This window comes from Caenorhabditis elegans, chromosome X (assembly GCF_000002985.6).
Source record: "Caenorhabditis elegans chromosome X".
NCBI lineage: Eukaryota > Metazoa > Nematoda > Chromadorea > Rhabditida > Rhabditidae > Caenorhabditis > Caenorhabditis elegans.
Window position 1 is genome coordinate 15,909,834 of NC_003284.9, and position 19,439 is coordinate 15,929,272.

Below are 19,439 nucleotides of genomic sequence, written 5' to 3' on the forward strand. Positions count from 1 at the left end.
ATATACCAAAAATGTTAAATATAAAACATTTAATTTCTGAACTAACTTAAATTTGATCAGAGAAAAGAAAAATTTTTTTTATGTATTTTCATTAACTTTAATTTTTTTTTATTTTTCGCACTTCCTCGTCTTTTTCACATTTTTCTTTTTCAAGCCAAACTTTTTCCCGAAGTATCCCACAGCCCAAATCATTGTCTTTTAAAACACTTTTAAAACACAGTATAAAAAGCTCAGCAAGGCCAAAGTATAGGTGTAAGCCCAATGCCTCAGCCTAAGCCTAAGCCTAACCCCAAGCCCAACCCTTAGAATAAGCCTAGGCTTAAGCCTAAGACAAAACCTAAGCTACAGCTTGAGCCTAAGCCTAAGTCTGAGCCAAACCGTAAGCCTAAACCTAAGACAGCCTACAAAACCTAAGGTTAAGCCTAACAACAGGAACCCCCTCAAAAATCAAAAAAAAAACCGAAAAATCCTAAGCCTAAATAGCGTCAGTAGCAAGCAAACGCTCGCCACTGACGCCAAGCCTAAACGTTAGACTGAACTCAAACCTAAGCCTAGGTATAAGCCAAAGCCTAAACCTATGGGGGTTAGGCCTAAGCCTAGGTCTAAGCCTAGGCCTAAGCCTAAGCCTATGCCTACGCCTAAGCCTAGGCCTAAGCTTTGACCTAAGCCTAAGCCTATGCCTACGCCTAAGCGTATGTTCCGAACTCTAAGCTACCATTTTTTTTCTTCAGATTTGTTCATCTTCGTTGCTTTTACTTCATATTTTACATCTCCTCTCCAATTCAATCAAAATTTCAGACCAGAATGATAGACCCGAACAATATGACTACAGTGATCGAAAAAACGACTGAAATCGTGAACAGTGTTCTAACGAGCAACGAATCCGATGGTGTTTTGGAACAAACGAGCACATTGATAAGTGTACTGGCCACCCAATCAGCTCCGCTTCAATGCTTTTCCTGTCATCCGAAGCTGTACTTCATCGTGTTTGGTCTGGTTTTTATGATCATCATCTGTGCGGGCGTCATCGGAAATATTTTCATAGTTTTTGTGATTTTAATGGACCGAAAGCTGATGAGCTCCTCAGTTAACCAGTTTCTCCTGAATCTTGCCATTGCGGACCTTGGAAACCTGATATTCTGCTCACCAGATGCAATACTGGTATTGATTGATCGGGGTTGGCTCCTGCCGAATTTCGCGTGCCACTTGCTTCGATTCCTTCAAGAATACTTTCTATACGCTAGTGTCTTGCTTCAGGCGAGTTTTTTTCTCTTGGAAAAAACACGTACACGCTATAGTTCTGAATAATTTTCCCACGCCACAATTTTGTGTTCAGATATAATTTAGAAATATAGAATAGTTTTCTTTGGAAAATTGAAAAAAAAGAATTAATAATTTCCCAAAAAAGTAGAAATCGGGTTGTTTTGTAGAGCGGGGTTGCTAGGATATCGCACTGAAGCGTGGCCTCCCTTCATCATCATTGTCATAGATCGAGTTCGCATTGAGGAACAACTTTAGAAACTATTCATTCATGAAATTGTGACATTTATGAAAAGAAAAGTTCCATAACAAAATTAATAAAGTCTGATCACCCTATATGGCTTAATTATATTTTCCTCTCGAACAGACTCAGTGGGAAAAATGAAGAAGTTTGAATTCTCAGAAAATCTCAGAAATTGAAATTTGAGGAAAAATGCTGAACTATGGGAAATTTCAGTTAGTCATGTGTTTTTAATTACAACTTGAAAACAATTTAGCAGTGGAGTAGCGCCAGTGGGGAAAGTGTGAAAAACTACTCCTATGGTGCCAAAATGACCGAATATCATAATAAAACATTTTGAAAATTTTTTGAAACTTTTTAATTTACAGTCAAAAAGTAACAATTATAATTACGTTTTTGCCACTCATAATTTTGGAAGTCGGCCAAAAAAAAAAAATTTCCTACGGTTTTTATACTTTAACCAAACATTGTAGGGGTTGAAACATGCGGCATTGCTTTGGATTTCAGAAGCTCATATTTTTGAAAATTTTGGAAATTTGCCAAAACTTTACCTGAAAATTTTCAATAGAAATTGCACAAAAAACTGCTTTTTTTCAAGTTTTTTATCAGAATTCAAGAAAAACCTTACCAAATTGGTTAAAAGATTAACTATTTGTAACAGATTATTCTACAGATTTAACTAGAACTTGACCTTTTTAATATAAAACCTTTATACAAAATCTGAACTATTTTCACAATGATCTACAAGAAAATCCAAATACTTCAGATGGCGATCGGTGTCGAGAGATTTCTGGCCATCTGCTCCCCAATGAGAATGCAGAGATTCTCCACAAAAACTACGGTATCTTGTACTTCCATCCTGCTCCCCTAACCAATTTTATTTTCAGATTTCGGTGCTCGCAGGTGTTTGGTGCGTGGCTGCGTGTTTTGCCTCCCCGTACTTTTTGTATCAAGGCATTGTGTTCCACAAGTTATACTTCTGCTTCTGGAAAGGAATCTCCCATAAAACGCGGTACTTTACATCCCCTTTTTTACATCTTTTGTAAGTGTGTTTTCTTTTGCTTGCAGAACCTACTTCAAGTACTGTGAGCTGATTGTTCTTTATGCGATTCCGTTGGTTTTCCTCACCACACTCTATTCCATCATGTGTCGTGTTCTCTGGGGAAACGAGGATAATCACAACATTGCAAATCATAGTCAACAAGTGAGTTGGGAAATGGTGAAGGTCAAATGATCATTGGTGTTTTTGCAGGAGGCCATTCTCAAATTGCGACGTTCTGTGGTCAAAATGCTCATTATCTCAATGCTCCTATATTTTTTGTGCTACACACCAATTCAGGGTATGCCAACAGAATGAAAAAGTAGAGTATGGGAACTGAACAACAAAAAAAAAATAAAATTTACTTCTATCATGATAAAATGGTCAAATCATAAGGTAAAAAATTTCAATATTTTTTTATTCGAAAATGCAATTACTAAGTTTTTACCCATCTTTGTTTTTGGAAATCAGCCAAAAAAGCTTTGTTCACTACAATTTTTAAATAAAAGTGTGTCGTTTTAAGACCAATAAAAGTTCAGATAATCTTTAAGGCAAAATCTTTACCCTGAAGTAGGGCTCCCATGAGGTCGCCGCAACGACGCCTCCGCCGGCCTCACGGTGTCACTCAAGCTGCAGGTATCCGAATAGTGCGGCGCGGAACCCCGAACGTGCGGCGCGGAACCCCGAACGTGTCGGGCGCTTCCAGAAGACATACCTCTTCGCACTACGTTGCGCACGCACCAAGCTACTCGTTTCACGCCAAGCTGCGAAACCCCGAACGTGTCGGCCGCTTCAAATAACTACCTTTCGCACTTTGTTACACACATAGCGGCGCGCGGTGTCGGCGTGAGGCACTCATTTCGAGCCTCACTCAGCTGGGAGCCCTAATCTGAATATTCTTTTCTGAAAAAGAAATGGCATTACAAAAAATGTACTATTTTTGCTCTACATAAGTGTACTTGATTCAAAAAATTGAAAAAAAAATCCAGATGAACGTGTGGTCTTTTATGGATTTTACCTACCACTCAAAAGAATAACCTAATATGGGCAAGATTTGTGCCAAACAATACAATAAGCTTTATCCTAACAGTATATTTACATACATAGGAAAATATTGGCTAGACAAGAGATTAAGCCTGAAAACTAGGCTCGCCCAATTTGGTTTTTTTAAGCTCAGTTCCTTGTTTATGTTAGATCTGAAATTGAAAAAGCTGTAATCCTCCATTCTAATATTAACCTTTTCAGTACTATTTATGCTCGAGAAAATACTGGATCACAGCGTTCAACTTCCTCAATGGCTGCGTCTGCTGCTCAATGTGCTTTCAGTAATGAGGTACCTACTTATTTTGTCGTGGTTTCTCTACCTCTCGACCTCTCCGTCTGATTTATCTGCCCTGAGGTCAAAAGGCGTCGCCAAAAGTTTATGAAAAAAGACACGAAACATACATATTTAGCTCTTTTCAAAATTCTTCAAAGAATAACCCCGTGTGGACCAACTCAAAGAATAGAATGACCACCACCACCATAATGCCTCCCAACTTTTTTTTCCAGTTCCTCCACAAATCCCATCGTCTACATCATTTGTTGCCGTCACTTCCGCCTACGCCTCCGCGACGTGGCCGCCGGAATTTCATCGTTCTGTTGCTGGCTGCTCCCTTCGTTCTCGAAATCGGAATATGAGTGTGTGGATGAGTCAATGACGGCAAAGTTATCACGTTCTCCGTATGTCTCCTTTCGCAGCTCTCGTCGACAGAATTCACGTGCGAATCTTTCAACGCTTCTATGAATGGTCATAAATTTTTGTTGTATTTTTATATGGGGTATTTGAGTATATTTTCACAATGCTTCAAATTTTCATTTTTGTAAACCCACTACCCGGGTGTTTAATTTCTTGAACGTATTTATTAATTCTCCCCCTGTTTCCCCTGTTTCTTTTCAAATTCAAATCAAAGTCATTTTCCCTCATTTTTGACTCACTCATTCTCATTCGGATCACTATGCACCGCTTTATGTCTCTGATTGATCTCTGAACGCTTGGCTTTCGCAAAATGTTTGTAATTACACTTTCCTTATAAATTATTCAATAAACATTAAAAGCTACAAAAGTTGCACGGAAAAAAGATTTTCAACGAGAAAAACGGGAAAATGATTATATTAGTGGGTGGTTGATGAAGGGGAAGATGAAGGTTCAAAGACTGACAGAGAAAATGAGAAAAAAAAACTCCAGGGAAATAGAATATAAAACTTGTGCCATAAAATGTGGTTACAAAAACCAAAATGCCGGGTGTCGAAGTTTTCAGTGTTCGGCAACTTCGGCAATTGCCGGTTGCCTGAAATTTTGGGGTTCGGCAACTTAAGCAACTGCCCATATCATTGTCAAACATTTTTCAGCTCACTATCAGAAAAAAGCATTTAGAAAACCTGAAAAATGCTAACATTATACTGTAAACAAAAAAACGACAATGTTTTTTTCCAAAGAGCTCGAAAATGCAACTTCAACAAAAATATATGCTTGACCAATGCCAAAACTTTGAAACCTGGCTGAATTCATTTGTGAGGGTTTTTTGTTTGCCACAAAATGGAATCCAGAACTGCTGCATATTTTTTCTGCTCTGCGAATTAATTTTTCTATAAATATATTATTTTTTTGTCGACTTCTACTTCTTCTTATAAAAAACTTCTGAAAAATTTCAAGCTTTTTGTGAGTTCTTTGAGAATCAGTTCATAGAAACAGTTTGAGGTAGTATGTTGGTGACTCAAACTTGAACTTAAAAATCAGTACAACTTATTTGGTGCGCGTCAGTGTGTGTTCGGTAAATTTAATTGATTTTGTCAACATAAAATGTGGAGTAGCGCCAGTAGGGAAATGTTTAAAACTACTCCTACGGCGCGAAAATGACGAAATTTGAAAATAAAATTGTTGAAAAAATACTTGGAAATGTGTTATTGGCCACTCATCATTTTGGAAGTCGACCAAAAAATTATTTTTTATATTTTGGATAATTTTAAGTGTATTTTGACAAACTCCCAACTGGCGCTACTCCGCCTTAAAAAATGAACAATTTTATAGAAGCTATTGTTCCATTCAACTTCAAAATCTCAAAATAAAAACTCTTGTGTTCTGACAGGTATCGCCTATACTCTTAAAGATACAATCACAATAGATATTTTTAAAACATGACTTTTTTATGGTTTTTAAAAATTAAAGAAAAGTTAGAACCCTGAAATATAAAGTGAGACCTGTCAAATGCTTTATTATTATTGTCATTATTAATATCATAACCACATATAATTTCTAATTGAAAAATAACATTAAAAATAGTGATCATCCACCTACAAGAGTTGAGCCATTGCGAAATACGTATACACAGTTGAATATTGTCCACGCCAAAGCAGGATTTTGTCCGTACCACGCTTTAAGATCTGGATTGCACATGATAACAGCTCCTGTTATAGGTAAACCTGAGGCCAACTGAAAAACAAAGATGCTTATATGTTCTTCACTGAAAGTGTTCACTCACTGTAGCGCCACCACTTGAATAGTTACCAACAACTCTCACTTCTCTATATGTTCCATCGGCACTGGCTTGGCATTGTATTGAGATAGTTTGATTACATCCATTCCAATCAGACCTTACTGGTCTAGCACTATTTACTCCAACGTCGGGTATGGGGTAACCACAGCAACCTGAAACAAAAAAGTTAGATTCAGAGATTTTGCCAAATTATTTGCCAATTTTTGCAATTACCAATTTCCAAACAGCGCAGACATATTTATATTTTTCTAGATCTTTTAAATATATTCTAAATTTTCAGGAATTTATCAAACTTTTAAAAATTTCTAGAACTGTTTGACCTATTGGCAAATTTGCCAAATTTTTCCTGTAAACTACGTATTTTACAGAAAATTTTTGGAAAACCCAAACGATTTGAATTCGGCTCGCGTTTTTTTCAAAACGCTTCTGCCGGAAGGGATTGAAATGTGAATTTTGGCCCAGTTTTAACAGTTTGAAAATTTTGAAATTCTGAACAAATAAATAATGAATACAAAATTGAATATTGGTAACACTACCATCGATACATTCTGGAAAAAAAAACAAAAAAAAGTGATGGACTAGGTTAGTGTTCAAAATGTGTTTCAACGACAAAACAATAAACCAGAAACCTAAAAAAAAATCTTTCCGGCGTCCTTCATTTTCTTCTCGACTTTTCTCTAAACTTTCACAAAAACCTAGAAGATATCTCGTTTCATATATGAAAACGTTATTGCGCGCGTTGGACTTTGATGTGCATCTTTTTGACAATTACTTTATAACCTACTTTCAGGCGAAAGTGTGTTAGGTTGGGATAAACCACACTGGTAAGTGCTGTAATTATCATTTTTTCAAAAAACCTCCCAAATATTACTCGAAGGGTAATCTATTAAAAAACAAAACTCGTTTTCAAAAAACATAGTTTTCAAACAGATAGGTATGTATAAAATTATTTTACTCACCGTCCGGTATAAGTGGAGGTGACGTTGTTGTCGTTGTTACTGTTGTGGTTGTTGTCAATATTGTGGTTGTTGTGTTTGTCGGCGGTGCAATAGTAGTCGTGGTAGTGGTAGTAGTAATATTTGGAGCAGGACTCGTTGTAGTGGTAGTTGTTGAGTTTGGCCGTATAGTTGTAGTGATAACGGGATCTCTAGACGGAATTGAAGGAGCACATCCTTTTGAAACAGAAATCATTAGTAAAAATAAAAATCGACGTTTCATATTACAAAGATGCTTTCAAAGATTTATCCGAGTTTGGAGTTTTGTTTTATACCAAAACAAGATCCGTCCTTTGACACAATTACTATTTCCAATTGTTAGCAGTGTGTTTTCACTTTTGAACTAATTATTTTTGGCAACATTTCACTTTTCTACACTTTAATTAATCAATCGAAAAAACAACGCGCAAAGTTATAAAAAAGTTACTACATATCTTGCAATATCCGGCAATATTTGTTCCTATTTAAATAGCTCGTGGAAGTTGTTACATGTCTTATGATGATCAAGATCTACGTGTTATTTGTTTTAATATCGTTTACTTACGAGTGTGCGCCTACTGTTCCAGTAAGTACCACGACTATTTCTCCAAATGCGACAACGACAACTCAACCATCGAACATATCAACAACATCTACAATAGCAACAACAACTACGACTGGAGCAAATAGTGAGTTTTGGAAGAAAAAAAACATAACATTATTGAATCAATTTTTTAAAGCAAACTATCCAATTGTATTTTTTCCAATCTGGTATATTTATACTGAAAAGGCATACTGGAAATTTATACCGGTACTTGTGTAGTATGCCTACCCCAAAAATATTAACCATTCTGAATATTTTGCATTACCCTTTTTGTTTATATTAGACTTAAGATAAGTGTTTTTCTATGCCAAAAATTAAAAAAATACGAATAAAAATGAAAATACACGTTACGATTAAATTACAAATTTGAAAAACGTATTTGAAAATATTTTTAGACCAGGAATACTACAAAAGTACCTATAATCCTACAAATTATTTTGAAGTTATCCAAACTGAAAAAAAAACTAAATTTTATTTTTATGAAGGTTCAGAAGTACTTGTACTGTTTCTATTAAGCTATTTCAATTATTTCATTTTATGTAACTGGTTAATGTAATTTATTGACATTTTTTGTCTGAAATACATGCAAATTAAAATTGCGTTGTTATTTTACAATGATTTTTGTTCCACAGATTGTTGTCAATGGCCCATGGCGCCAGAGTTTGTGAATACTGCTGATCCAGTCCAACAATCTTGGAATGGGTGCAATCAGAGCGTATTCTTTAATTGCACATTTTCAAACACCACTCTATATACGGAGGAAGTTGGCATTGCTGTGAATTTTGGGCAATCATTTTCACTGGATAAAGAAAATAACGTAGTAAGTTTTTTTTTACTCGTTGTTTCAGAAACTATCGCTTTTGACAGAGTGTGTCAAATAAAATTTAAATCTGAAGTATGACCGAGATTTTTACGGCATGCAAGACTGATAGAGAGACTTTTTCTATTTTTCAATTATAACTTTTTCAGCGGTTTACGAACCAACGCCTCGTATTAACAAGTATCAGTTGCAACCCAACAGATCATTTATGGTATCCAAACGGAACAGGTGTTGGGTATGAACAGTTCGCGTGTGCTTATGAATTAGTTAATGGTACTTGGGTACGAGGGCTTCCAATGATAACGTCAGGATAACCATTAATGAATGAACTTTTTTCCTCTTTGCGGTGTAATTTTATTAATAATTTACTATAATAACGATGTTCATTTAACACTGTTCAAGAATTTAATAAATAATTTATCAATTCAGAATTGTACTTTTGTAAGTTCAAAAATAATTGACACTCACGACTCTTCTCAACCAGAGTCTTCTTCTTCTCAGAATTGATTTTCCAATTTTCCACGGATGTTCGAAATCTGTTACTTAAAATTCAATTAAAAATGCATGATCTACGTTACCTTAATGCCATAATGCTAATTCCTCATTATTGTCAGTAACTTTATTCAATTTTTCAACTTAACAATCACATCAAAGACGCAGGTCTAATTTTTACCCACCAATCATGAATAAATTCTTTTCTAATCATATTACCTCGTTCACACCTTTCCTTTCCAACCCAATAGTCGGATCGTTCAAAGGCATATTTAGGATCGAGTAAAGCAAATAGCATCCCATTTGAACTGTTCTCGCCCGCGTCTGTTTCAAAAATATACCCCCATAAAACTAGACGTGTTGGCACTTTTACTGTTCTCTTTTTTTGGACAGAAAACGCTATTACATATTTTTTCCTATTTTTTCAGCAAGTAATAATTTATATTTTCAATTCGAAGTTATTGAAATTAGTGTTAAAATGCTCAAAAATGAAGAGCAATTGATTAATTTTCAATTCATTTCTTTTTAGAATTAACGGTTTTCGCTTTTCAACTAGAACTCAACAGTCGTGATGAGAGTGAAAATTCAATCGTGATTCATAGCCTATACCAATCGATCAAACTGATATTTCCTTCTATTCCCACAAAATTAACATATTCATTGATGGTTTGCTCACATTTCCTCCTTTTCCTTTCTCAGGCACCCCCCATAAAACAGCACCACACGACGGTCGGTTCGTTTTTTATTCACTTTTGTGGAGTATTTCTCAACTGGTTTAGAATTTTAACGTTTCGATTTCAAAGCTACCAAGGAATTTTGTGGGGTTCTCGTCTTCTCCTTAATCTGCTCTATTAATTTTTTTTTTCGATTTCAGCAGAATACAGTGAGATTTGGCCAAAAATGGAGGGTCGAATTTATACGCAAGCTGGAACGGTTTCAACAATGTCTGATGAAGAACGCCAGAAGCTTCTGAAAGAAATCGAAATGTTTCAGATGATCAAGAAAAAGCGAGGTTTGTTATTTAATTAATTTTGATTTCAATAGCACAAATTTTTTTTGAAAAATATGCTACCCACTGTACTGTAAAAGTGGAAAATAAAACATATTGGTAGTTGATTGCCTGATAAAATCGTTAAGATATTTTTTAATACGACATTATTTCAGAAGCGATGGAAAAAGAAAACGAAATGCTCAGCAGAAGATGCGAGGAGTTAACAATGAGTATCAAGTGCCAAAAGCATCAACGCCAAGAACTGATGAAAGAGCGTATCGAGCTGGGACCTGAGAATGGAAAACTGGCAAAAGACGCAAAGATTCGACTGAAAGCGTACATAAAATTGATTGAGAGAGGTAAGAAAAACTTCATAACCTCTGGGGGTGATAATATAAATTGTAAATTCACAAAAATTTGACAAGTCATTTGAACCTAGAAAGTTTATGGAAAATAAAATTTAAAGCCAACTGTTAGTAATTTTTCCTTGAAGTTTTTCCGCCACTCATAGTTGTCGATCTCGTTCTGATAGCTTTATGATATAGTCTGCTAATTGCTAATAGTCAAACATAATTTTATATCAATTTTCCAGAAGAATTCGACCCATCCATCCCAGGACCATCCAGCCAGTGAATTTCCCATCGGTTACAATTTCGGGCCAACGTTTGTTTAATCATAATTTTTTAAACTTTAAATAATTCAGTGTTTGATAAATGTTCGAAAAAAATTTTTCCAGACAATTTTCTCTTTTTTCTCTACTTTTCTCTTGCATTTTTCTGAAGTTTTCTGTTCTGTTTATTTATTCAATTGATTGAATAATAAATGTTAGTTTTTTTATTGAAACATCAAATAAAACTTCAACATCGAAACCAACGATTTATTAACATCAATTAGCTCAATTCTCGGGTCGCTGCGCTCCCCCGAGAAAAGGTTTTCCCTTGTTCCTAGCTCCGTTCGAGAGAAATGAGGTATGAGGAAAAGAGAGAATTGAGTTAAAGAATTTATGGGCTTTGCGTGTGGTACAGGTCGTGACAATAGTGAGAAATTAGGGGCAGTTGGGCGCCAGGCGCCCAACTTGAACGAAACGAGGGCCACGAACGGTGAACATTGGGGAAATTTAATGTGCTGATGTCGTTGCGAAGGGCCCGATCGTTCGATGTTGTTGGCATGACGTTGACTGTACAGGAGCTGCTCGTGTTGTTGGTGGAGCCGACTGTGCTGAAGTACGTGCTGCAAAAACGAAAAAGGACGGACCGAAAGTACTTATTATTGGTTAAGGTGGAGAAAAAAGGTAAAATGGTAAACCCACGTGATTCGATAATCCTGGCAGCTCCCGTAGTTCTGATATTTTAAGCTCGTCTGCTACCCAAAACGAGAATCATCGCCTCTGAACCCTGCTCCTCGAAAATTTGTCTGCTCTCGCATTCCACCCAAATACGAAGTATCTACGATTTTCCTAAATCCCTGACACGAGCCCTGGGCCGCATCTTACACTTCCTCTCCGTTGTGGCTCCTGAATACCTGAAAATGGTGAACCGGATCTGAAAACACTTTATTTTAATTAGGATAGTTTGTAGTTTGGGGATTATGGCAGTTTCCCATTCAAAAAAAGGCCCCGAAAATGAACTACCTGTAGTCTGTTATGAAGTCATCTCGCGACTCGTTTCCGATCCCCGGTTTTCTCCACTCCGTTAGTTGTCCTTTCCTTATCCAGGTCTCGTCCGAAACTTGAAAACGTTGTTCTCGTTGGCTCGCTGGGTTCCTTCTGTGCTGTTCCAGTTTTGCCCTTGATACCTCTAGAGAATTTCCTGTAAACCTTCAACGCCTGCAAATCGCCAAAATTAACCTTTCAGGATATCCGTTTTCGGTCGGCATTAAAAATTTTATAACCTTTCCTGCCACCACCAAAAAAGACTGACAAATTACTCCTGCAATTGTTTTGGAGGAATCCTGCCTGTCTGCTCTGGTGGCATTGCGGGATTTTAAGAAAAAGTTACCTGTCCTCGTGTTTGTCAACCTACCCACCGTAGCTCGGTGTTAGAACCGCCACTGGAATAGTGAATATAGAGTAGCAAAAATATCAGTCGAGGGGTGGGTGGGCGGGAACTCACACGTAGAATGAGGAGAAACAGGCGCCGCAGCGCCCGCGGGGCGCTTGTCGTGGCGAGACCCGTGCCGGAGGAAAATGCCTGCGCCTTTAGTTTGCTACTGTCTCTCTCACTCCGCTGTCACGGGAAAACATACCAATGCTCACCTCACTCAAATCGTTATTCTAACCTAAAATCTTTGCGCAAGCGGAGATGATTGGCGCACTTTTCGTGCTGCGCGCGCATGCCCCAACGCTCGCGCAGAATCAAATTGTCATCATTTTCAAGTGGAGTTCTCCTCATTCTTGGTTTTTTTTGCTGTTGAGGGTGCCAGTTGTATTGTTTTTGGCTTATTTTATCGATTTTCTTTGTTTCCGGCGATCAGCCAGCTGTTTTCTTGAAGGTTTACCTTAATTTGTGGCTATTTCTTAGGTTTTCTCGCAATAAAAAACTGCTAGGCGCTCCTAAAAATAAAATGACGTTTCTTTTGCCTTTTTCCTTTTTGTATCACTTGTCGGATTATTCAAAGAAATTTTAGAGATAGATAAAAGCAAACAGAAGTTTTTCTGAAAACGGCGTATAACTTTTGTTTATTACTTCAAAATAGTAGGAAATCTATGATCAGGCAGGCAAAATCTAAATTACGGGAGTTAGCTAGTTTGAACCTTAATTGTAACGTTTTTTTCATGAGCTAGCTAAAATAATTGGCAAGCAGAATTATAGCTTTTCTTCCTGTGCAGGTCTCAAACAGACTGAAAATTGTGTATTAAAATTTTGCATTAAATTTATTTTGTCCCAAAGATTTTTCCCCATTTCCCCGATGGTCCGGAGGTGTGAGATTTTGAAAAGCTTGACATTTTCTAAAGGAAGGCGAGAACAGCAGTACGAATCAAGGCGATTTTTGTGTCTCTTTTTCGGGAACACTTTCCAATTTTGTCAGCTTTCACGATTATATGCTCTTCCACCGTTCCAAGTTCCACCGAAAAGGCGAATTCAACCTTAAAAACCTATACCCCCAGCCATGACTTCTTTGCGTCTCTCTTATTCGCACGTTCTTTTCGAATGGTTGCTCTCTTTCTCAGCGCACTCCACTCTCCACGTCTTCTCCCCTCTTCAATATTGCATTAGGGCGCGGTTGCGATCGCCCGCGCGGGAAAACACTGCTGTCCTTGCGTTTTCTGTTCCGATATTCTCAACTCTTTCTGGTTACTGGCCAGTCTCGTGATTTCTGTACACAGCTTTTCATTTTCAAGGACATCCATATGAATTGTCCGTGTTCTCTCTCTTGAACCATTTGTGTGTTGACGGGGCGATGTGCAAAACATTCTAGAACGTTCTCTCCTTCTCTGGTGTCTCTGTTCGTTTTTGTCATTTGAATAGTTTTGCGTATGGCACCTTTCTTTCTTTTTCTCTTCTCACTTATCATTTTTGACTTTTGGTGTGGTTCACTGGCGTCCTTCATTTTCAGTTAATTTTTAATTTTTTTTTTTTGGAATTTTAGTTCGTATCAACTTACTTGACAAATATTTAGATCGAAATTGCGACAAAAGTTCGTAAAAAGCTAAAAAACGAGAAAGTGCTCTTTTCAACAGTAATAATTTATGTCTTGTCGCATCGCTACGCTAAAGCGCGGCAAGCGCGCTCCACCGCAATTTGACACCCAGGAGGCCGCGCGGTATGGTTTAATAGTTTTTATGTTAGAGAGCGAGATGGGAGCAGATAAAGAGAGTAAGAGGGAGAGAGAATCGATTTCGCCATATGTGAACTCATTGTTGTACTTTTCTCCGCATTACCTTGCATCTCATTACCGTTACTTTCCGAAATTCTACATTTTTCAAACTTTATTATCAATTTCTGTGAAGTTCAGAGTTTCCGATCAACATTGCCATGGACAAGTCTAATGAAGCCGGTCGTTGTGATGTTCCAGCGATGTCAATTGAGGAGATGCTTCCACAGTGCGTTGATATGTACGTGGACTTTCCCGATGGCCAACGTAGGTTTCCATTTCAATTTTTAAAAATTAGTGTTGGGCAGAGATGTTCCAAAAAGCCAACACGTTTTGCTCAAATTTTCACGTGGATTTCCTCAGCTACATCTCTAATAATTTTAGTTTGTTTTTCAGTTACACCTTCGCCTACACAACTTTAATTTAGAAAATAATTAATTGAAATAATATTTTTTATGAGTTTATTCAAACTAACTATAAGAAATATTTTCAGGGATGCCTGTGGATGAGTTTGTCAAGCAGTATGCGCCTGGACCCTCGTTCTATAATCGACTTTGCAACATGGTGGCTGAAACCGGTAAACAAAGCTTTATATGTCAAATTTCGTAAAAAATTGATTTCAGAATTAATGAGAGAGTACAACGACGAGGAGCGCAGAAAATACGAAGAGAATGAGCACAAGTCGAGAATGCAGAAGAAGGAGCGAAAGGAGCTTCTGGAACAGCTGCTCGCTGCCGGTTCAACCGATACTGAGCTGATCAAAGATACGAAGAAGCGTCTGGAGACGATCACAAAGGAGCAGGAGGAAGGTAGGACGAAGCGAACGGCTTTCTGGCAGCAACTTAAAAAAGTATCTTGAATAAGTTGCTGTGAGAAATTTGTCAATTTCATTACGAGAAAGTTTGATAAATTTTTATGAATTAAAGATAGGAAAAATCAGATTTTTGCTGAGTAGGTGCTATCAATATCAAGGCGACCTATTTTAAAAGCATTTAGCCAGTTGTCTACAGTATCCAAAAGGTTGACAGCACAGTTATTAGGTTACTGACTGGAATTCCTAAATTTTCAAATCACGGATTTCACACTTAACAATTTAATTTTTCAGAGGAGTTCGACCCATCCGTCCCAGGACCATCAACCTTGTGAATCGGTCACAAAAGCCGCTTGCCAAGTCTCTGAAGCATTTTTAGTTATATTCTCGCCTATTTTAGTAGCTTAAACATTCATTTCTCGTTTCATTGAAAGTAGAACTATTGATTAAAACTTGCTCATCACATTCCCCCCATTCAACCATCTCACATATTTGCCTTTTTCTTTCTCGTATTATGCTTTATTGGTGTATTTACATTATCTCTCAGGATCTTCTAGGAGTTGATTTCTATATTACAAGTTCGGTTAATACTTTTGAGTGTTTTAAGTATAATTTTTGTCATGACATCATCATTCCTTTCATTATCTCTACCTTTAAATTTTATATTGTTAAGTTTACCTATCCAGTGATGTTCTCTCAAATGTTTCGGTTATTTTTTATAATTAAAAAGTCATAAAATAAATAGCTGCAGTTTTACATTATTTGAATAGTTAAAGCTACTCAGCACCATAGGTTTCACGGCTATGCGGCAACTTACAGGTTTGCTTCAAAACTGCTTATTTCAGTATGAGAATCCAACTTTTTGAATTAAAAGTTAATATAGAACTACAGTAAAATGCTTGATTGATCCGAAAATATAACTTACTCGTGTGGAAAAATTCAAAAAGTACCTAAATTATGTTCAGGATGACGGCAACTTTCAGCTACTAAAAGAACTAGTTTTATTTTTAGATCAATCGAACGATGGTACTTATGGGTTTCGTAAAATATTTTGGGGGGGGGGGGGGAACGAAACCCATAAGTACCAGGGCTGTGCGGCAACTAAGATTTTCGGCAACCGGCAATTGCCGAAATTGACAAGCTCTAAAAATTTCGGCAACAGGCAATTGCCGAAGTTGCCAAACCCAAAAAGTTTCGCCAACCAGCAACTGGAAAAAGGAAAAAAAAAATTTGGAAAAAGTATGGTCGTTTTTTTCGTGTACAGTGGAATATCACGTTCAGGCCGGTTGCCGCACATCCCTGATAAGTACCCAACTGTTTTACTTAATTTCAGCTACAAATATGTAACAACGTTTTATTAGTAAAAATATTCTTGACATATTTGTGATGCTTATAAGTCAAGCTTAATTAAAAGTAGAAAAAAAATATTTCGAGCAAAACCCGGGTATTGGAAACGTGTGGTTTTCATGAGATTCCCATTTTGAAGTTCTCAATTGTTCTTGTTTCTGTGGTGTCATATTGCGCAGAATAATTTTACAAAGCTTGACTTGAAGTCTCTAACATCACATCAAATTTCCTTCTATAGTTCAAAGCATCAAACCTCTGGTTATTGTTACACGAGCTGCTTAATGATTATTTTATGCCCACTCTTCTCTCTCATTCGCAGACTTTTCCTCCACCTTTTCATGTTAATTACGCATTATATCACAAGTTTCATCTTGTTGCTAGGTAGCACTTGCTCACAGTTGAACCTTTTTTCTTGTCCTTTTCGTATCGTTTGGAGGATTGTTGAGACACTCTCACACATTTTTGAAAAGTATTTTTTAAATTTTAATGTCTTTTTCTTTACCATAGTACGAAACAATAATGAGCTAGAAACAATTATTGAAGTCTGCCACAAAAAAATAACCCATTTTCAACCAAAAGCTAATAAAAGTTTTTAGTAAATTACTAATTTTTCTGCTTTCCGATTTTTTGATTATGCCCAGAAAGTCTGGGCATCAACAGATTACGTTTTTGTCAATAAATGTTTCTTTATTTGCACTCAATCTTCCCTCACCCTCTTTTACTGATTTTCCACCTATGAATGAACCCACATGGAATCAAAAATTCAGAGTTGTTCAGCCAACTCAATATGGACACACCCATTGCACCTGAGCCTAAAAATGCTCGTGCCGAGGATATATCTGATGAGATGCTCACATTCATTGAGGAAGTTAAATCGATGCGCTTGATTCTCGATACGAATCGTGCGTTTTTTAAATTTTTTTTTTAAATTCAGTGTTTTCAGCGATGCCTCTGGCAGAATTCATCAAGACATGTGCGCCTGAAACTGCTCTCTACAATCGAACGTGCCACGTTACCGCGGAGAGAGGTAAACTTCCAAATATTTAAAAATATCTCAAGTGTCAATTGCAGAAAGATTGGAAAAAATTAACCAGGCTCAACGGAAACTAGACGCGGAAAATGAGCGCAAGAAGAAAGTGCCAAAGACTGAGCAGCAAGTTCTCAGAGTATTTCAGCGCAAGGCTGGCCGAGGAAACCAAGATGCGTGTGCGGTCGCTCAGAAATTTAGATGATTTAGATAAAACAGTGCGGATGGTTTTCAATTTGGTATTCTAGCGTTGTGATGTATGTAGTCAACTCCCTACAATCTTTACTACTTTTTCGTCTAGGAAATCTTTTAGAAAATTTGGGTCATTGGCGTTTTTTACCTCTTTTCTGTGCATATATATATATATATATATATATATATGTATATGGTCTATATATATTTATAGCTCAGTCGCACAAGCAAATATTTTCAAAGTTTAATATCATTTTCTGTTTGCTAGAAAATTGTAAATAAAAACCTGTGTGGTTTAACTATATTTAGAAAGTTCAATCAAATTTTATAGGCGCGAGAAGTTGTCACCATAATTATGGACCACCCTGTATATATATATAAAATTGGTCAATCAAATATGCAATAAAAAGCTTACAGACGCTGCGAAAAAACAGGGTTTTTTTCAAATTTTAAATTGTTGTAAAAAAACAATTCAAATAAATTTAAATATATTTGCAATACCACAATTGGGTTTGTTTTCAGTTCAAAGAAACTCAAAATGAGTCAAAATAACATGGTATCCTAACATTTTTTACAAATTTTTTTATGATATTTCGTCGTTTTCCCGACATGCTGTAACACAGCTTTAAGCATCTATTTAACGTCAAAGTTTAATTTCTAAAAAATTGTTCAATTCAAGCATATTCAGTGATTCCTATGCCTCCCTCGTATTTTGTCAAGGAGTGTATGTCTGGTAGTATATTTGGCACGAACATCGCCGTCGCTAACACAGGTTCACGCATAATTCTTTTGAAAAATTTAACCGTTGAATCTCAGAAATATTGGCGAGGGATTACGAAGATACCCAGCGGAGAAAATACAGAGATGTGGAGTTGAAGCAGAAGATGCAAAAGAGAAAACAACAAAACCTTTTGGAAGCTCGAGAGCTCAGATTGGTCAAAAAGGCTAAGATGAGTGTGCGGGGAATCAGAAATATGGAGGAGGCAGGTATGACAATTTAGCTGGTTTTCATTTATTTTAAGCGTTTTGTTGTGAAGCTTTTAAATTTATTTTTTGATTTTTAAAAATGCTGCGGAAACTTATCCAAAATTATGAAAACTTATAAAAATTTCCTGTTTAGGTAGCTTCCAGAAAATTCCAGAGATTTCTCGAAATTTGATATCTCAAAATTACATTCTATACTCCTTTTAAGAATGTCAAATTTTCAGAAGAGTTCGACTCATCCCTCCCAGGACCTTCAACCATGTGAATTCGTACTACAATGATCCGTCGTTGGAGCAAATAACTCCGTCTGAATCAGATTATTTATTGTTGCAATTGAGACGGAAACATCACCTAAATTTACTGAAATGCTTTAGTTCTTAATTCTGGTTTCATACATTTTCTACTAATATAACTTTTTGTTTGATATCATGATGTGTTCCAGAACTATCAAGGAGTCACTTTCTAGTACATTTTTTGTGAGCACTTGTTGGAGAGCAGTTCTTAAATAAACGACATAATCACGCATAATTTACTTCATTTGGAAAACACTTCTTTGAAAAAATGAGAGGGAATTGGTTTGAAAATATACATAGCTTTATCAACAACATTATGAAAATACAGATAAAAAATACATCGCAAAAATTGTTTTTTTCGTTTTTTTTTCTGCTCTATCCCGAAGAACTGGGTTTGTAAGTTGTTCCGCTTGCCAGTGGATGTGATGGAATCCACTGACTGATGTCGTGGATTGCTCCACTTCCCAATTAAAGCTGGGTAAACCTTTGGAGTTGAGGTGGGACTTTAACTTTGCTAGAGTTGACCTCTCGATTGCTAGCGCAGCCATCACTCACTGAGCCATCGGTGACCCCACGTCACCAGGTGAAAGTGGAATATATGAAATCGATTGAGCGACAGCTTTTCAGAAAGATGCTTAAAACTCATAGTCAGTTAAGAACAATGCTACTGCCCTTGCGAAAAAAGGGTGGCACAAAAATTTCGGAATTTGGGGAAATTTTCATAAATTGGGATAGGTAATTTTTTTCTAAGATTATTGGTACGTTTTTGGACTTATATATCAATTTTCAGACGCGCTACAGGGGTTTTTGTCTTGAATTCCAATTTCAACAGGATTTACAGGCACAAAAAAAAACAAAAATAAAATTTTTGGATTTTTGGAAAAGTTTTTATAGATTTGTATTCTAGATTGTTTAAAAATATTATTGGTACGTTTTTGTACCAAAATATCAATTTTCAGACGCGCTACGGGGGTTTTTGTCTTGAATTCCAATTTCAACAGGCGCAAAAAAACAA

General features: G+C 36.6%; 5 protein-coding genes, 2 non-coding genes and 2 pseudogenes across 9 annotated transcripts; 5 read left to right on the forward strand and 4 right to left on the reverse strand.

Moving 5' to 3' along the window:
* Positions 1 to 794: 794 nt before the first annotated feature.
* npr-33 (G-protein coupled receptors family 1 profile domain-containing protein) lies at positions 795 to 4,635 on the forward strand. The gene is made up of 7 exons (NM_078211.2): positions 795 to 1,257; positions 2,268 to 2,342; positions 2,389 to 2,513; positions 2,570 to 2,705; positions 2,754 to 2,841; positions 3,786 to 3,873; positions 4,092 to 4,635. The coding sequence occupies exons 1-7, from the start codon at positions 805 to 807 to the stop codon at positions 4,324 to 4,326; spliced, it is 1,200 nt and encodes a 399-aa protein (NP_510612.1). The 5' UTR covers positions 795 to 804; the 3' UTR covers positions 4,327 to 4,635.
* F31B9.6 lies at positions 2,326 to 2,474 on the reverse strand. Its single transcript, NR_072812.1, has one exon. It is a non-coding gene; the product is annotated as an Unclassified non-coding RNA F31B9.6 (non-coding RNA).
* Positions 2,550 to 2,696, reverse strand: F31B9.5. The gene has a single exon (NR_072813.1). It is a non-coding gene; the product is annotated as an Unclassified non-coding RNA F31B9.5 (non-coding RNA).
* A 1,230-nt stretch (positions 4,636 to 5,865) lies between the features above and the next one.
* F31B9.4 (C6 domain-containing protein) lies at positions 5,866 to 7,267 on the reverse strand (the record flags this gene model as incomplete). Its single annotated transcript, NM_001029450.1, has 3 exons — positions 5,866 to 6,012; positions 6,062 to 6,228; positions 7,036 to 7,267. 3 exons carry the CDS (start codon positions 7,265 to 7,267, stop codon positions 5,866 to 5,868), a joined length of 546 nt encoding a protein of 181 aa, NP_001024621.1.
* Positions 7,268 to 7,533: 266 nt separating this feature from the next.
* On the forward strand, positions 7,534 to 8,827 carry F31B9.2 (C6 domain-containing protein). The gene is made up of 3 exons (NM_001373604.1): positions 7,534 to 7,739; positions 8,287 to 8,474; positions 8,624 to 8,827. The coding sequence occupies exons 1-3, from the start codon at positions 7,568 to 7,570 to the stop codon at positions 8,786 to 8,788; spliced, it is 525 nt and encodes a 174-aa protein (NP_001359602.1). The 5' UTR covers positions 7,534 to 7,567; the 3' UTR covers positions 8,789 to 8,827.
* A 1,011-nt stretch (positions 8,828 to 9,838) lies between these two features.
* On the forward strand, positions 9,839 to 10,790 carry F31B9.7 (Coiled-coil domain-containing protein 152). Its single transcript, NM_001373605.3, has 3 exons — positions 9,839 to 9,978; positions 10,131 to 10,316; positions 10,550 to 10,790. The coding sequence occupies exons 1-3, from the start codon at positions 9,867 to 9,869 to the stop codon at positions 10,588 to 10,590; spliced, it is 339 nt and encodes a 112-aa protein (NP_001360739.1). The 5' UTR covers positions 9,839 to 9,866; the 3' UTR covers positions 10,591 to 10,790.
* F31B9.8 lies at positions 10,669 to 11,498 on the reverse strand (annotated as a pseudogene). The gene is made up of 2 exons: positions 11,267 to 11,498; positions 10,669 to 11,187 (listed from the first exon to the last, which is right to left on the reverse strand). Coding segments are annotated over exons 1-2 (751 nt in total).
* A 2,408-nt stretch (positions 11,499 to 13,906) lies between these two features.
* Positions 13,907 to 15,336, forward strand: F31B9.3 (CDC37_C domain-containing protein). The gene is made up of 4 exons (NM_078213.4): positions 13,907 to 14,037; positions 14,264 to 14,347; positions 14,394 to 14,579; positions 14,876 to 15,336. Exons 1-4 carry the CDS (start codon positions 13,932 to 13,934, stop codon positions 14,914 to 14,916), a joined length of 417 nt encoding a protein of 138 aa, NP_510614.2. The 5' UTR covers positions 13,907 to 13,931; the 3' UTR covers positions 14,917 to 15,336.
* A 1,379-nt stretch (positions 15,337 to 16,715) lies between these two features.
* Positions 16,716 to 18,398, forward strand: E03G2.1 (annotated as a pseudogene). The gene is made up of 6 exons: positions 16,716 to 16,830; positions 16,872 to 16,955; positions 17,000 to 17,212; positions 17,836 to 17,919; positions 17,964 to 18,134; positions 18,356 to 18,398. Coding segments are annotated over exons 1-6 (710 nt in total).
* Positions 18,399 to 19,439: the final 1,041 nt, after the last annotated feature.